This window comes from Electrona antarctica (assembly GCF_951216825.1).
Source record: "Electrona antarctica genome assembly, chromosome: 4".
NCBI lineage: Eukaryota > Metazoa > Chordata > Actinopteri > Myctophiformes > Myctophidae > Electrona > Electrona antarctica.
In genome coordinates, this window is record NC_136809.1 from 19,321,444 (window position 1) to 19,334,908 (window position 13,465).

At 43.7% G+C, this 13,465-nt stretch overlaps 1 protein-coding gene across 2 annotated transcripts in view; it reads right to left on the minus strand.

Moving 5' to 3' along the window:
• Window positions 1-919: 919 nt before the first annotated feature.
• The window catches only part of LOC306921386 (myosin-9-like), a 36,507-nt gene continuing 23,961 nt past the window's right edge, over window positions 920-13,465 (minus strand). For both annotated transcript variants that reach the window (XM_079498496.1, XM_079498495.1), the window contains 19 exons: window positions 12,659-12,796; window positions 12,064-12,187; window positions 11,208-11,379; window positions 10,544-10,756; window positions 9,110-9,254; window positions 8,749-8,955; window positions 8,537-8,641; window positions 8,249-8,401; window positions 7,634-7,882; window positions 6,985-7,197; window positions 6,406-6,618; window positions 6,092-6,253; window positions 5,871-5,999; window positions 5,071-5,159; window positions 4,749-4,872; window positions 4,404-4,612; window positions 3,795-3,903; window positions 2,623-2,795; window positions 920-1,861 (listed from right to left, as the gene is read on the minus strand). In XM_079498496.1, coding sequence (XP_079354622.1) covers window positions 1,750-1,861; window positions 2,623-2,795; window positions 3,795-3,903; window positions 4,404-4,612; window positions 4,749-4,872; window positions 5,071-5,159; window positions 5,871-5,999; window positions 6,092-6,253; window positions 6,406-6,618; window positions 6,985-7,197; window positions 7,634-7,882; window positions 8,249-8,401; window positions 8,537-8,641; window positions 8,749-8,955; window positions 9,110-9,254; window positions 10,544-10,756; window positions 11,208-11,379; window positions 12,064-12,187; window positions 12,659-12,796 — 3,039 coding nt within the window. In that variant the 3' untranslated portion in view covers window positions 920-1,749. The remainder of the gene's footprint in view (window positions 1,862-2,622; window positions 2,796-3,794; window positions 3,904-4,403; window positions 4,613-4,748; window positions 4,873-5,070; window positions 5,160-5,870; window positions 6,000-6,091; window positions 6,254-6,405; window positions 6,619-6,984; window positions 7,198-7,633; window positions 7,883-8,248; window positions 8,402-8,536; window positions 8,642-8,748; window positions 8,956-9,109; window positions 9,255-10,543; window positions 10,757-11,207; window positions 11,380-12,063; window positions 12,188-12,658; window positions 12,797-13,465) is intronic.

A 13,465-nucleotide genomic window follows, 5' to 3' on the forward strand; every position in this document is an offset into this window, starting at 1 on the left:
TCTTTGTGAATGTTTGAAGGGATGTTGGCCACTAAAAGGAAGTCATCCGTCTCCGTTTGCGTGCTATTTTCACACAGTTGTGTGTGTGACTGTGTCATTGTTTTCGTCGTTGTCACACTATTAATTAAGTTCTATATCTGTTTTATAGTCGGGTTGTCATTTGCCCATCCGTTGCTTTTATAATAAACGTTGTCGTTTAAGGGAGATAGAAAAAAAATCATAAGATAATCATAAGATATGAACTAATATAGATTATCAGGAGCTCGAGATTTTGCCGCAAGCCTATTGGTTAGTGACAGAAAAGTTTGAATATGACTAATACAATTCAGTCGTGAGGTTACAGATATTACTGTTAGCTATTTTGCCCACATTCCCTGGTCCCCATGCATCCGTTTTAGTTCTGGCTAATTTGCCTATCATTTGCATTTCATGTTATGGTGAATTCCCCTGCTGTTGGAGAAGGGAAACATTTTAACAATGAACAATTAGACCATGAAATGCAAGGCTTTACTTACATTTGTATGTAAACAGGACATTTGTACACGTGTGCAATCTATTTTGCTTCATTGAATTAATAATCATTATGAAAATGCTATTAGAGAATAGGACTTTTTGCACCCAAAAGCATTGTAACAAAGTACAAATATTTTAGAAGCCAAACCTACCCAAGTAGCTTCAGACCACAATTCACCATGTGGAGGCACTATTTACACATCCTAGATTGCACTTACAGTAAGTGGGAAATACTGCCATCTCCTGAAAGACATTGTTTCACAATTTAAAATGTTACACATCAAAGTTATGTGCTTCCATAGTCAATGTTTTATCATTCAAAGCATGTTAAGCTTTACTTTAAGGCTACAAAATGGTAATCCTCAAGTTCCCCAGCTCCACGTTTGCAAAAAAACGACAAATGCAATGTATATCTTGCCATTTTATTGCACGATAGCTTCTGATAAAATACAATGTAACCTTGGGACAGTGACATTTGGATGTAATTTCTCAAACATAATGAGGGTGACATTCTCAGCCTCAATGAACAAGTTGGATTAATACAGAACATCCCAAATGTGCAGAAAGTAGCCAACTCAAGTGTAAAGCGGTAAAATGGGCACAGTGTGCTTCACAGAACATAACCCACCACCAAGATTTAATGTGTACAGTACAGAGTACTCAACTACATGTCTCCCATATCTATAGTATTTGGCAGACAGGTTGATATTCACATCTACCATACCCTGCAGATTAACTAATCTCATTTTAATCCTGTGTCTTGGCACGTGCAACATTGGCTGTGAGGTACAGTACTATGAAACAAAACTGTGGCATAATGCAAAGACTTTTATCTGGAACAGCATTACATGACTACGTCAAAGGCCTCAAGACCCAAACGGGTGTGCAAGATGTATTCATGAAATGCAGCATTTTAACTTCAAACAAACAAAAAAAGGCTGGATTGCAATGTCTTGTAGAGCAAGGCGATCTAAATATGTTTTCAGCAGAGTAGAAAAATAGTATTTGGAAAGAGTACATTCAATAATAAAAAATATCTGGAAAGAGTACAAAATATCACCATAAGTGACAGTGATTATTGGCCCAATACACAGATAAATGCAATATTGAACATAGTAAGGCAACAGGATTTAATAGGATAAAGCCTTTTTAAATATTTGTCCAATGTTAAACTATTTGTTTTTGCCCCAGTGATCAACTGTATTTCCAGTGCTGCACATGTCTATTTGCACCCAGTCACTCAGGTGTGGGCTCAGAAGCTTCACTCTGCATGTCCGTGTCCTCATCACTGTCCACTCCAGTTCGATTGACGAGACGACGAGGGCTGCTGAACGGCATGTCTGAACGTCTGAAAACAGTGAAAACAAATGCAGTGGTTAAGCAGAGCGTGTTCAACAGCAGATTTGACACAGCACTGTATATATTTGTGTGTCTAAAACTAGAATGTATGTGCAATGCATGTATGTAATGTAGGATGTATGTGTATGATGTTCTCCGCACATGCGATGCAGCTGACCCTCACCCCCCACCACTTTGGTGGGGGGTCATGAGGGACCACTCAGGTGGTCAAGATTTATGACCTCATCTCCTTGACTCGGTGGCGAAACACTCATCTATGTAAGCATATCGATATCCATGATATAATGCAATCAACTACTGTATCAGAGAGACTGAACGTCAGTGCGCAATGGTACGAGATGCATGCTCTGTTCCTGTCCATATCCTCGTTTCCATATCTGCTAGGCACGTCATGTGTCCACTAGGCACGTCATGTGTCCGCTGTCAATACTACAAATACAGAACCTATGAACCCAAGTTAGTCTGCTTACTGACATACAAAATGAAAAATCACACCGTGTGAAGTGAGGGGCGCCAATATATATTAAAGTCTAACTCATGTTGATTAGGTGATGTAAAACAAACTGTGCCAACAAACATTAAACGCCATTAACAATAAAGAGACAATATGACATAATGAGGCACATGATGACGTAAATTTTCCCTTAATTGTCAATGGCGTTTACAAAACAGACATTGAACTAAAGACAAACATTAAACCTGTATATAGGAGGGGCTAGCTCCCCTCAAAAAATACCAGAGTAGCCTTACCTGAGCTTGGTTCTCAGGGTGTTGACTTCTCGGTTCATGGTGTCCGCCGTCTCTGTGGCGTCGTCCAGCTCTCTCTGCAGCTTCCTGCGGAAGGCGTTGGCTCGTGTCACCTCCTCCTCGGCCTCCTCCAGCTGACGCTTCAGCTGACGCATACGGGAGTTCAGCTTGTCTGCCTGATAATACAATGCAACCAATCATAAGTAGGCAACATAACCAATCCATAGATAGGCAACACACAAACTAGGCAAACACAACAAGTTAAAGACTAGGCAATAATTAAACAAAACCAATCAATAAATAACCAACAAACAACCCTCAGCAGCACATGAGGAATTTTTGACTGCACCCGAAAACTGAAATTTAAAAGTCCAATTACAACCATTCACAACATTTAAAGAACCCATGGCTGTTGCAACTTGCAAACCATCCCTAAACATGGTCAGGCCTTAAACATGGTGTTGCTTTGACTCGGTCAGCATTTGACTATCTTAGCTGTGGTTTAGAACAGAACAGATTTATTTACTGGTACATTGAGTGCAGCTCCGAACCGGTACGTCTACGCCTACACATACAGTAGCTCTGATGATATCCATCTGTGTCACCCCACACAGCACCTGGGACCCACCACAACTATGGTGAAGTAGGCAGGGACTAGCTGGAAGTGTTGTTCATTACTCTTTAAATCCAGATCATGCAATGCCATGTTCTGTCTCTCCCTTTTCACATCGGCAGACAATTAAACAATATTACATGAGGGTGTGTGTTTTACTGTCATGCACACCTGCATTGCTGCAGGAACAAGCCAACAGGAGAGTTCCATAGGCAGTGCAGAAGTGCCATTAATGAGTGTAATATTGCGATTATAAAACAGTTACCCTTCAACTCAATTTCATTATAAGTAAGTAGTCGATAAAAATAAATAAATGACCGATGTAGCCACTACGACCGGAGAAAACGGCTAGCCTAGCAACCTAGTTTCGCTGCTCTGCTCTGGGAGAGCACAGCTGATTTTTGAGTGGTGCAACCACTCCAAGGAACAGCAATGTCCCCATGTCCCAACCTATGTCCCCATGTAAATCAGATTGCTTCCTCAAAACAACCTGTTGTATAATCCAACTTAAAGCTATGTGCATTGCATTCCATGTCCAAGAGGAGGCAGTGCAGAGGTGTACCTGATCTTTGTATTGCTCAGTGTTGCGTCTCTCATCGTCCACCTGCAGCAGCACCTCCTTCAGCTTCTTGTCGGTGCGTCTGACCAGCCTGGAGGCCTGTTGACGCTCCCTGACAGAAGGACAAAGTGTAAGGAAACACTGCAGAGGCAATACAATGCCAGAAAACAACAAGAGCACCATAATACATCATTAATTGTTACTATAATTAACTATAGTAACAATGACCATAACATTTGGTTGCAGAATGAGGAAATGCAAAACCGTTCCAAGCCATGTACTTATCCCCTGTATAACAGTAGGCTTCATTCAAATTGGAGCCCAGAGGAAGGTGGTACAGCAATACAAAAAAGAAAATGTTCTACCAACAGATGGACGAAGGACATACAATAAATATGACAGATCATGACAATCTTCTTTCAAAATATCAATCTTCTTTCAATCAGAAATGTGTATCAACCCACTATGTGATATTTTGAGAGAGGACTAGGCAGCCTAAAAAAAATGGATTAGTCACACACAATGCATGTGTATGCAGAGACACCCGTTTGATTAACTGGCATTTAGAACCAGCACAATAAACACAAAATACCCAGGAAGCAACAGACTTACTTAGATTCGATATCCAACTGCTCTTCCAGCCCGACCATCTTAGCCTCCAAGGCAGAAATGGCGGTTTTGTATTTTAACTTGATGGTTCCTTCCATCTCCAGCAGCTTCTGTTTCATCTCCTTGTTCTGTCGCTCCAGCTGAGAGCGAACACCTTCCAGTCGCTGCGTTGTGCTGCGCTCTGCTGCAACCTCTGAGGTCAGTTGGTCAGTCTACAAGAGAACCGGAGTCAAGTCATTGAGGGAAGTCAGATTTACAAAGTACTAAATGACCGGTTTAAACGACTGAATGCATTATGAAACCCGGTAATTTAACGATTCTAGTCGATTTCATTCTCTTCTCGCTCACCTGCAGAGTGGTTCGCTTTAGACGGTCGTTGACCATTTCGGTGTTGAGCTGCTCCTCCTCTAGCTCTTCCTCTAGCTGGGCGATACGAGCCTCAAGTCTCCTCTTCTCATCTGCCATCTGGGTACTGGTGAAGAGAAGAGGGACAAAGGATGGAGATTCATTGATTTTGGCTAAAGCTGCATTTTGCCAAAAGATGGAGCAATATTAGGTTTGTGCAATTGGAAGGGCAGTTAAAAAAAAAAGCTATATATATTGTTTGCTACAGATTCAGTGTGAAATAAGTTTTTTAAAAAAAGTATGCAAATGAACTTCATTTCCTTACTTCTTGGCATTAGCGTTGGTAATTTCATCCTGCAGCTCATCTCTCTCCATCTGAGCCTGTCTCTTCACTCTCTCCGCAGATGCCAGGTCCTGGACGAAGCAGAGGAAATGTTGGAATTCAAAGCTACTGGCCATTTTATATTCCATTGTACGATGGCATTGTGCATAAACAGTCCAACAAGCTGACTTTGAGTGAAAGTTTTTAAACATTTAACGTTTTTGAAAAACCTTGAATGCCATAAATATGGCTGCCAGGTTGACCGTGGTTAAGAGGTGGCTCATCCCCATGTTCCCCCCCACTTACCTTAGGGTTGTAAGAGTGGAACATCGAACCCGGGGAACATGGATACGCACCCGTTAAGGGCTGTCTACTCTGCACCAAGAACCAAATATATCTCTTCCAGAATACATGTTTTTAAAGAATTGTTGCAACTCAATGGCGGTAGTGATATGGACCATACCATACCACTACCGCCATTATACCGACAGTGGAGAACAATATTGTTGTGATCACTTTCAGAGCAATTTGATGAATGATCAACACTGACAGCCAATCAAAATCCATCTAAATTTACAGGGCGTCACATTCAACACAGACGTTATTGTTCTTCAGGGTTGGAGGAGGATGCTGCCATTATCTTTAGTCATTCTTGGTTTAGACAGACCCTCATGTTTCCGTGACAAAGTGTGAAGCAGCATATCCAACAAAATATCTTGACTGGGAACATTGACACGATACGTCTTTATGAGAAGGGAGTTTCCCCATATGAGATACTTCATGTACAGATATTGTTCATGTACCTCCTGGAGCTGCATGGCATCTGCCTCCATGGCCTTGACCTTCTTCTCATTCTCCTTGGCCTCGTTGAGAGCCTCGTCTCTGGAAACGCGCAATTCTTCCAGCTCTCTCATCGCCTCTTTCATCTGAGCCTGCAGAGAGAGGGAGGTACTGGAGTTACACACATAAACAGTCCGTTGGCATTCTAGAAGTCAGGTTTGCACATTGGATGGCGTTACTTTACCTGCAGTCTCTTGAGCTGCTTGAGGGCCTCGTCGCGGCCCTTGTTGGCAGAGTCTATTTGGGCCTCCATCTCTGCAAGGTCAGCCTCCAGCTTCTTCTTGTGGGTGACAGCTTGATGGCGCTGCCTGCGTTCATCCTCTAGCTCCAACTCCATTTCACGTACCTGGTGGAGACGGGCAATGGAATTTATGTTGGTAAATCCTCAAATTAATCTTGTCTGTGTACTTCCTCACTCTAACACCTCTTTGAGTAGAGGAGTGGAGGTGAAAGTGGAACATTACGTTGTGTGTCCAGACATTTTGGAATGATGTGTACCTGTTTGACCAGCTGTTTCCTCCTCTCCTCTCCCTGTTCATCTCTGGCCAGCAGGTCCCTGTCAAACTGGGCCTTCATGGCCTGCATGTTGACCTCCAGACGCAGCTTGGCGTCCTCCGTCGTCTGCAGCTCGTCTTCCAGCTCCTCCAGCTGGACCCTCATCTCCTCCAGTTGCTGCTCCATGCCACGCTTTGCCCTCTCCAGCTCATGGACCTGTGGCAGGGAAATGATCAGTGCAATATCACTTTAATATACCTTTTAAAGTAAGAACTTATTTAAGTATTGGGTAATAGGTATGGTGTAACTGATTCATCTAACGATTTCCTCCCATATAGATTGTGTAGGCGTGATATTCATTAGATTCAAAAGTAAAGCCAGTCACTGAAAAATGGGTCTTCAATGGAGACTCTTATGCAAATGTTTAGGGTTTTCCCCATGCTCTAAACTTAGGCTAGATGGTATATCGGTCAGCTCTATCCTGCAGGATGGAAACACGTTTTCTCGAACACATAAGCATGTAAAATCATGTTCTTTGCATCCATGTATTGCCAATGACAGACGGTCAATTACTGCTCTTACACTCTTGCCAACGTCATCTTTAGAGGAGACCAGGTCATCCATCTCAGCCTTGAGCATCTTGTTCGTGCGGTCCAGCTCATTCTTCACGTCCGTCATGGTTTCCAACTCTCGGGCCAGTGTAAGAGCACGCGTTTCCTTCTCCCTGGCCTCGGCTTCAGCTCGATCACGCTCATCCGCATACTGGGTGGAAATATTCTTCTCCTCAGCCAGCATCTAGAGAAGGAGACAGCCAGAAGGTTAAGTGGGGAGAGTGTAGTCTCTACAGTATGTAGAGTCCACATTCAGTTGTACTGAACAGAGGAATAACAGGTCTGTATCATCCCACTTTTAAATGATCTAGCTAGAGTATGAACAAACAATACACCTGGATTAACTTTCGGAAGTCTCATGGCAGAAATGGGATAAGTCAGCTTCATGTCCGTGGTTCATATGGAGGCTCACATTTCATTCTACAACCGTTTATCTCCCAACTGTTGGTGTGAAGCTTTTGTTTCCAACAATAGTGTATCGTGCGAAAATGTTTTTATCAACACGATAGCCGCAAAGCTTATTATCCATAACCAAATGCAAAACATTCCACCGAGAATCTGCCACAGGAACCCATTGCGAAGAACCTTCCAGGTTGGTCTACAAACATGATAATTTATACCTGGTCGAACTTCCTCTGCTTCTTCTCCAGGTTGGAGACGATCTGCCTGAGGTGGTCCTGGTCCAGCACCAGGTCGTCCAGTTCCTGCTGCAGGCGAGTCTTGGTCTTGTCCAGCTTGTCGTAGGCCGCGCCCCTCTCCTCCAGCTGCAGACTGACGCCTTCCAGCTCCCGCTGGACACGCTTGCGGCTCTCGTCCGATCCTTCCATGGCCGATGCCTCCTGCTCCATCTTCTTCTTCATCTCTGCCAGCTGGTGAGGAACGGTTAGAGGTAAATTTAAAAGGGGGTGAGAATCCAGGCTATATGACAACAGAGAACACACCATTTCCTCCCGAGATCAAAAGAAAAGTGAAAGATAGTACATTCTGGGAAAAGCTTGACATGTCAATGTGTTACTTTGAAGAATAAAGTTAAGTGGAACAGCCATGATTAGTGGTCAGTTCATATTATATTAACCTCTAATTGCACTATGAAGTAACACATTTTAACAGAAAGAAACAAGGAACCCAAACTAGTTTAGAGGAATTCTGCATGGAAAAATATTTGAAGTGATAACTGGTGAGAGACTGGCCCAGTTTACCAGCCTGGGATTGGAGTGTGTAGACAGTTTACCGACCTGGGATTGGAGAGTGTAGACTTGCTTCTCCACGTTCTTCTTGCTCTCTTCCTCTTCCTCCAGCATCTCCCTCAGGTTGTTCTGCTCGTCCTCCATCTGCCTCAGGCGGGTGGAGATGGAGAGCTTCTGACGGGTTTCCTCCTGGAGCAGCTCCTGGAATGAGGAAGAGAAACTGGTGTGGTAAGGAACACGAGTGTGTATATACGGTTAAATGACTATCAAATAAAGGTGTTTAAGACATACACTGCAACGTATGTCTCTGGTATGTGTATATGCGTGATTGTATACCTGTGTATCCTGCAGCTGAGACTCCGCAGTGGAGAAGTCCTTGTTCGCTTTAATGCTCTTGCCATCAGCTTCACTCAGGAGGCTGTTCACGTTGTCCAACTCGGCCTTCACACGGATAGAAGACAGAACATATCAAGTCAATACAACTGCAGGAAAGTGACAAGAGCCATCCGGTGCCAAAACACAACACCAAGAGCACTGCCCATGCATACCTGCATCTTTGACACTTTGTCAGACATCTCTTGTTTCTGACGCTCGCCTTCGCCATGTTTGACCTGCAGCTCCGTTAACTGAGCTTCAGCCTTCTTCCTGCGGTGCTCCGAATCAGACTTCCCCGTGGTCAGAGTCTTCAGCTCGATCTGAAGCTCATTCCACTCGCTCTCCAGCGCCTGTTTGTTCTTCTCCACTGACACTTTGTTCTGGTGGAAGAGTAGAGTACACAAATGCACAATGATTGAGTTTGTCAGGCATTAGCTGGGTACCGATATTAAATTCAGGTTATGACAGAATGCAGTTAGTCAAGTTTCTCTGCTTCTTCAAAACATGAAATGTATGTTGCTCCATGTTTTGTACCCTCTTGGCTTGCTCCAGCTGTTCATTAAGCTCATCAAAAGCCTGGTTGTGTTTGTGTCTCGTGTCCGCCATCTGCTGCTCATGGAGCTTGGCCTCTTCCTCCTGGTTCTTCTTAAGCTGGGCCACCTCCATCTCACGCTTGCTCCTGAGGAGAGAAATGAGTGATTGAATGAGGAAACTAACTTTTCCAATTTGAAGACCATATCCTGCCACCCTAATAGACAGCGCAACACCCCATCCTTTGTCCGCCTTCTCCTACCAAACTACACCGTTTGCACACACCTCACCATGCACAACACCAACAGCATGCCTGTCCAGACATCAACCACTACTTTGCATCCATGCAACTGTCATATTTACAGTACAATACCCATTTTTATGAAGAAAAAAAATACCACCAGCCTACGTCAAAATTGTCACCACTTCGCCAAGTTACGCCAACTCCGTTCACTTCATGGGGCCAGTCCAATGGTACGGCCTTCACAGTGACACACGTTATTTCCGACCCTCAATGTCCAATCTCGCTACCTCTGCTCTACACCAGCTCATCTTACCTCCGCCCCCTCCCCCTCTGGCTGCTGTGCCGGCCAGACGAACACTCCACCACGTTGTGTTGACTAGACTACACTAATAAGGACCCATGACGGCCACCGCCAGCAACAACACGCCGGCAACAACCCGACACACACATCTCTCGCCTATCGCACGGCAAACACCACACAACTACACTACGCTTGGTGAACGCGCATATCGCACGGCAAACGCCACACAGCTGTGTGATATTAGTCTGGCTTATTAGCCAGGCTAACACAACTACACTTGGTGAACGCAGCTAAAGCAGCTGCTGCCATACAACCTGGACCTCGCATCAGTGCAACGGCTTCACAGTACACTATGGAGGATTTTTGACAAGTGCACGCACGCACAGTACACCTACTATTTACCCAGGGTGTGCGTGTGTCTAATGCCACGTTCTTCCGCGCATTATTTATTTTCACACGTGTGTGAGTGCGAGTGAGAGTGCGCGCGAGTGTGTGCGGGCGGCCGCGCAACAACACATGATAATAATTAATAACCCATCCGTTTCTACACAATACTGGGTATAAACACACAGCTGAAACATGAAGTGGAGTCTTTCAACTCCCGCAATTTCCTTCTCCCCATATTGCGCTGCTACGTAACTCTAGGATGAGCCGCCCGAAAGGCGGCGAAATACTACTTTTAATGTTAGCTGGCCTTAAAAAGTCCAAATCTAAATAGTAAGTGCAGAACATAATTTATCTAAATAGGAAAATGTGCAGTTGTGCAGCTGCAAGAGTAATTTGGTGCAAATGTTTTGTAAAAATAAATAGGTCATAATGAAGATGTTGAAGTGAGTCCAACATCACCTGCGGTCATGAAGAACGCTTACAAAGACATACAGAGTGCCGTTACCTAAGCTCATGTTGTGCTGCAGTGGTATCCAGAGTATCTTCCAGCTCAGTTTTGAGGGCCTCCAGTTCCTCTCCCAGGTCCCTGCGATGTTTCTCTGCCTTGGCGCGGGCCTGTCTCTCCAGCTCGAGATCCTCCTGGAGTTCAGAGATTTGGGCCTCCAGCTCCCTGATGTTCTTCTGAGCAGTGTTTTTGGCTGCCGCTTCTTCCTCGGTCCTGGGAGTGAGGTGATAAGGTGAGAGGAGATATGTGGTGTGTGTTATTGGTGAAAACAATGGAAGAAAGCAGATATTTAGACAATACATTTGAATTGTTGCCACTCAATTGACCTGCATTTGAGTCTCCGCTGCACAAAGTACTGGCTTAGGAATGCAAAAAGAAATAAAATAAAAAATCTCCAGGCCTGAATTCAAGGCTTCATGGGGTGTGTAATTGATAGAAGTAATTTTTTGGCTGGAATTACTCCTTTAACCTCAAACTTTATATCGTACTTTAAGGTGTTTGTTTATAATTGCCCTCTATAACTAAAAATGTAAATGTACAGTAATATTAAGGCAATAATGGCTTATTAGCCAATAGCTAACCCTGCTTTGAAGACAGGGAGCATCTACTCATCCTGGAGTTGCCTTTATTCTTCTAACTTCAGAAACTGTGCATGGGTCCTGACCTGGCCAATGCAGCGAGCAGCTCCTCGTCCTTCTTGGCCAGCTGGGCTTTGAGCTCAGCAATCTGGGCCTGCAGGTCAGCCATCTGGTCCAGGAGGTCGGTGGAATCTCCCTCCAGCTTACGACGGTTCTTATCCAACTCTTGGCGCTGCTTCTCTTCTTTTCTTAGACGCTCTAAGTGAGATTAAAACACAGGGAAGAGGACCAGGATTATGTCAGTTTCCCTTGCACCCTTCCCTTTTTATTTGGGTATTGAAAGAGGCATTTCAGGTGGCATGAGGTAAATATAAGATGGTCAGGTGGCATGAGGTAAATAGAAGATGGTCAGGTGGCATGAGGTAACTAGAAGATGGTCAGGTGGCATGAGATAAATAGAAGATGGTCAGGTGGCATGAGGTAAATAGAAGATGGTCAGGTGGCATGAGGTAAATAGAAGATGGTCAGGTGGCATGAGGTAACTAGAAGATGGTCAGGTGGCATGAGGTAACTAGAAGATGGTCAGGTGGCATGAGGTAACTAGAAGATGGTCAGGTGGCATGAGGTAAATAGAAGATGGTCAGGTGGCATGAGGTAAATAGAAGATGGTCAGGTGGCATGAGGTAAATAGAAGATGGTCAGGTGGCATGAGGTAAATAGAAGATGGTCAGGTGGAATGAGGTAAATAGAAGATGGTCAGGTGGCATGAGGTAAATAGAAGATGGTCAGGTGGCATGAGGTAAATAGATGGTATAGGATACAGGGTCAAATGTACTTCACCACTGCCTTTTCTTTTGCCCCAAGTATGTGGGACAAAAAAACAAAACAGGGGGACAATATTTTACACAGGGTAAAAGTGAGAACAAACAAACAAACACCAACCCTCTAGATCAGTAATCATGGCTTCATGTTTGTTCTTGAGTTTTTGCAAGCTCTTCGACTTCTCCTCCTCCTCGGTCAAGTTGGTGGTGAACTCGGAGATCCTCTCGTCCAGCTGTTTCTTTTCCTGAGCACACAGAAGGGAAAAGGTCATGCTAGCTTACACAGAAGCCAAAGTAAACAGATTAAGTAGCCTTTTTTATTATGCCTCATGAATTCTAGCTACATTAATTACAGCCAAAACTGCACAGGCATGCATCCTGGTTAATCGCACACGTTATTATCCGATCAAATTATTAAAAGAAAAAGCTCAATGATACAGGGCATTTGTTGTGTAACGAAAAAATGAAAACATTTGGGGTAATGGATTTCCAGATCAATCTGGCCTGATGAGCACTGGTCTTCAATACAAAAGGTAAAATATATATTTGCCAATGCTAAATATGACCAGTTTACCCCAATCCTTACAAAACATCACATTTTGGAATATCTTCAATGGTCGAGTTACCCATCTTGGGTGAGTTACAAACGTGTATAGGATCTTAATACCATTCCAAAATGCTAATGACTGAAGTGAACAGAAAGCTGTTGTACTGACCTTGTTGAGTTTAGTGTTCTGGTCATCCAGGACCATCACATCCTCCTCTATCTTCTTCATCTTGGCATCCATGGTGACCTTCTCCAGCTGAAGCTTTTGTCTAGCTCCTTCCTCTTCATCCAACTGCTGCTCCAAGTCCTGGGAGGAGGAAAAGAGAAACACATTTACCTAAAATTACACCATTGTCTTATCCCATTACAACATTTTAGCCGTTGTTATTTTATACATTGGCTATTAAAAAAAAATAGCAGATATACAAGCTCATAGCATGTCACTTCATGCAGAGTGAGCTTGTAGATCTGCCATTTCTGAAAAATCGTGAAATTGTGCAAATCTTAAAGCGAACATTTAAAACTCATCTTTGCTTCTGGTGTTCCCTGGAACAACATTTTGAGCTTGGAGTCTGCGACCAAATGCATAGAATTTTGGGGGTCCATGACATGAAAAGGTTTGAGAATCACTGATATAGCAAAGGTTTTTCAGAAATCCGTTAAGATGTAGTAGTCCGCCTCAGGTCTAAAACTCAATTCCTTTCTATTTCTGACATAATTATTTATAGAATTATTTTTATTGCTACTGCACATACAAAAAAGCCATGGCTAAGAGCATAAACGCCTCGCTAGCAGCCCCTGGAGGACATGCTGCACATTATACCCAAAGGTACGGCGTTAGAAGAAGAGGCCATGGGTCACCAAATTCAGCAGTTTGAAACATGAAGGTGCCCAGCAAATTGCATGGTAATCTAGCCATTAGTTTGAAATATACCATTTGGGATTAGCCCAAAACTCCCAAGGTGCAAAAGAAACC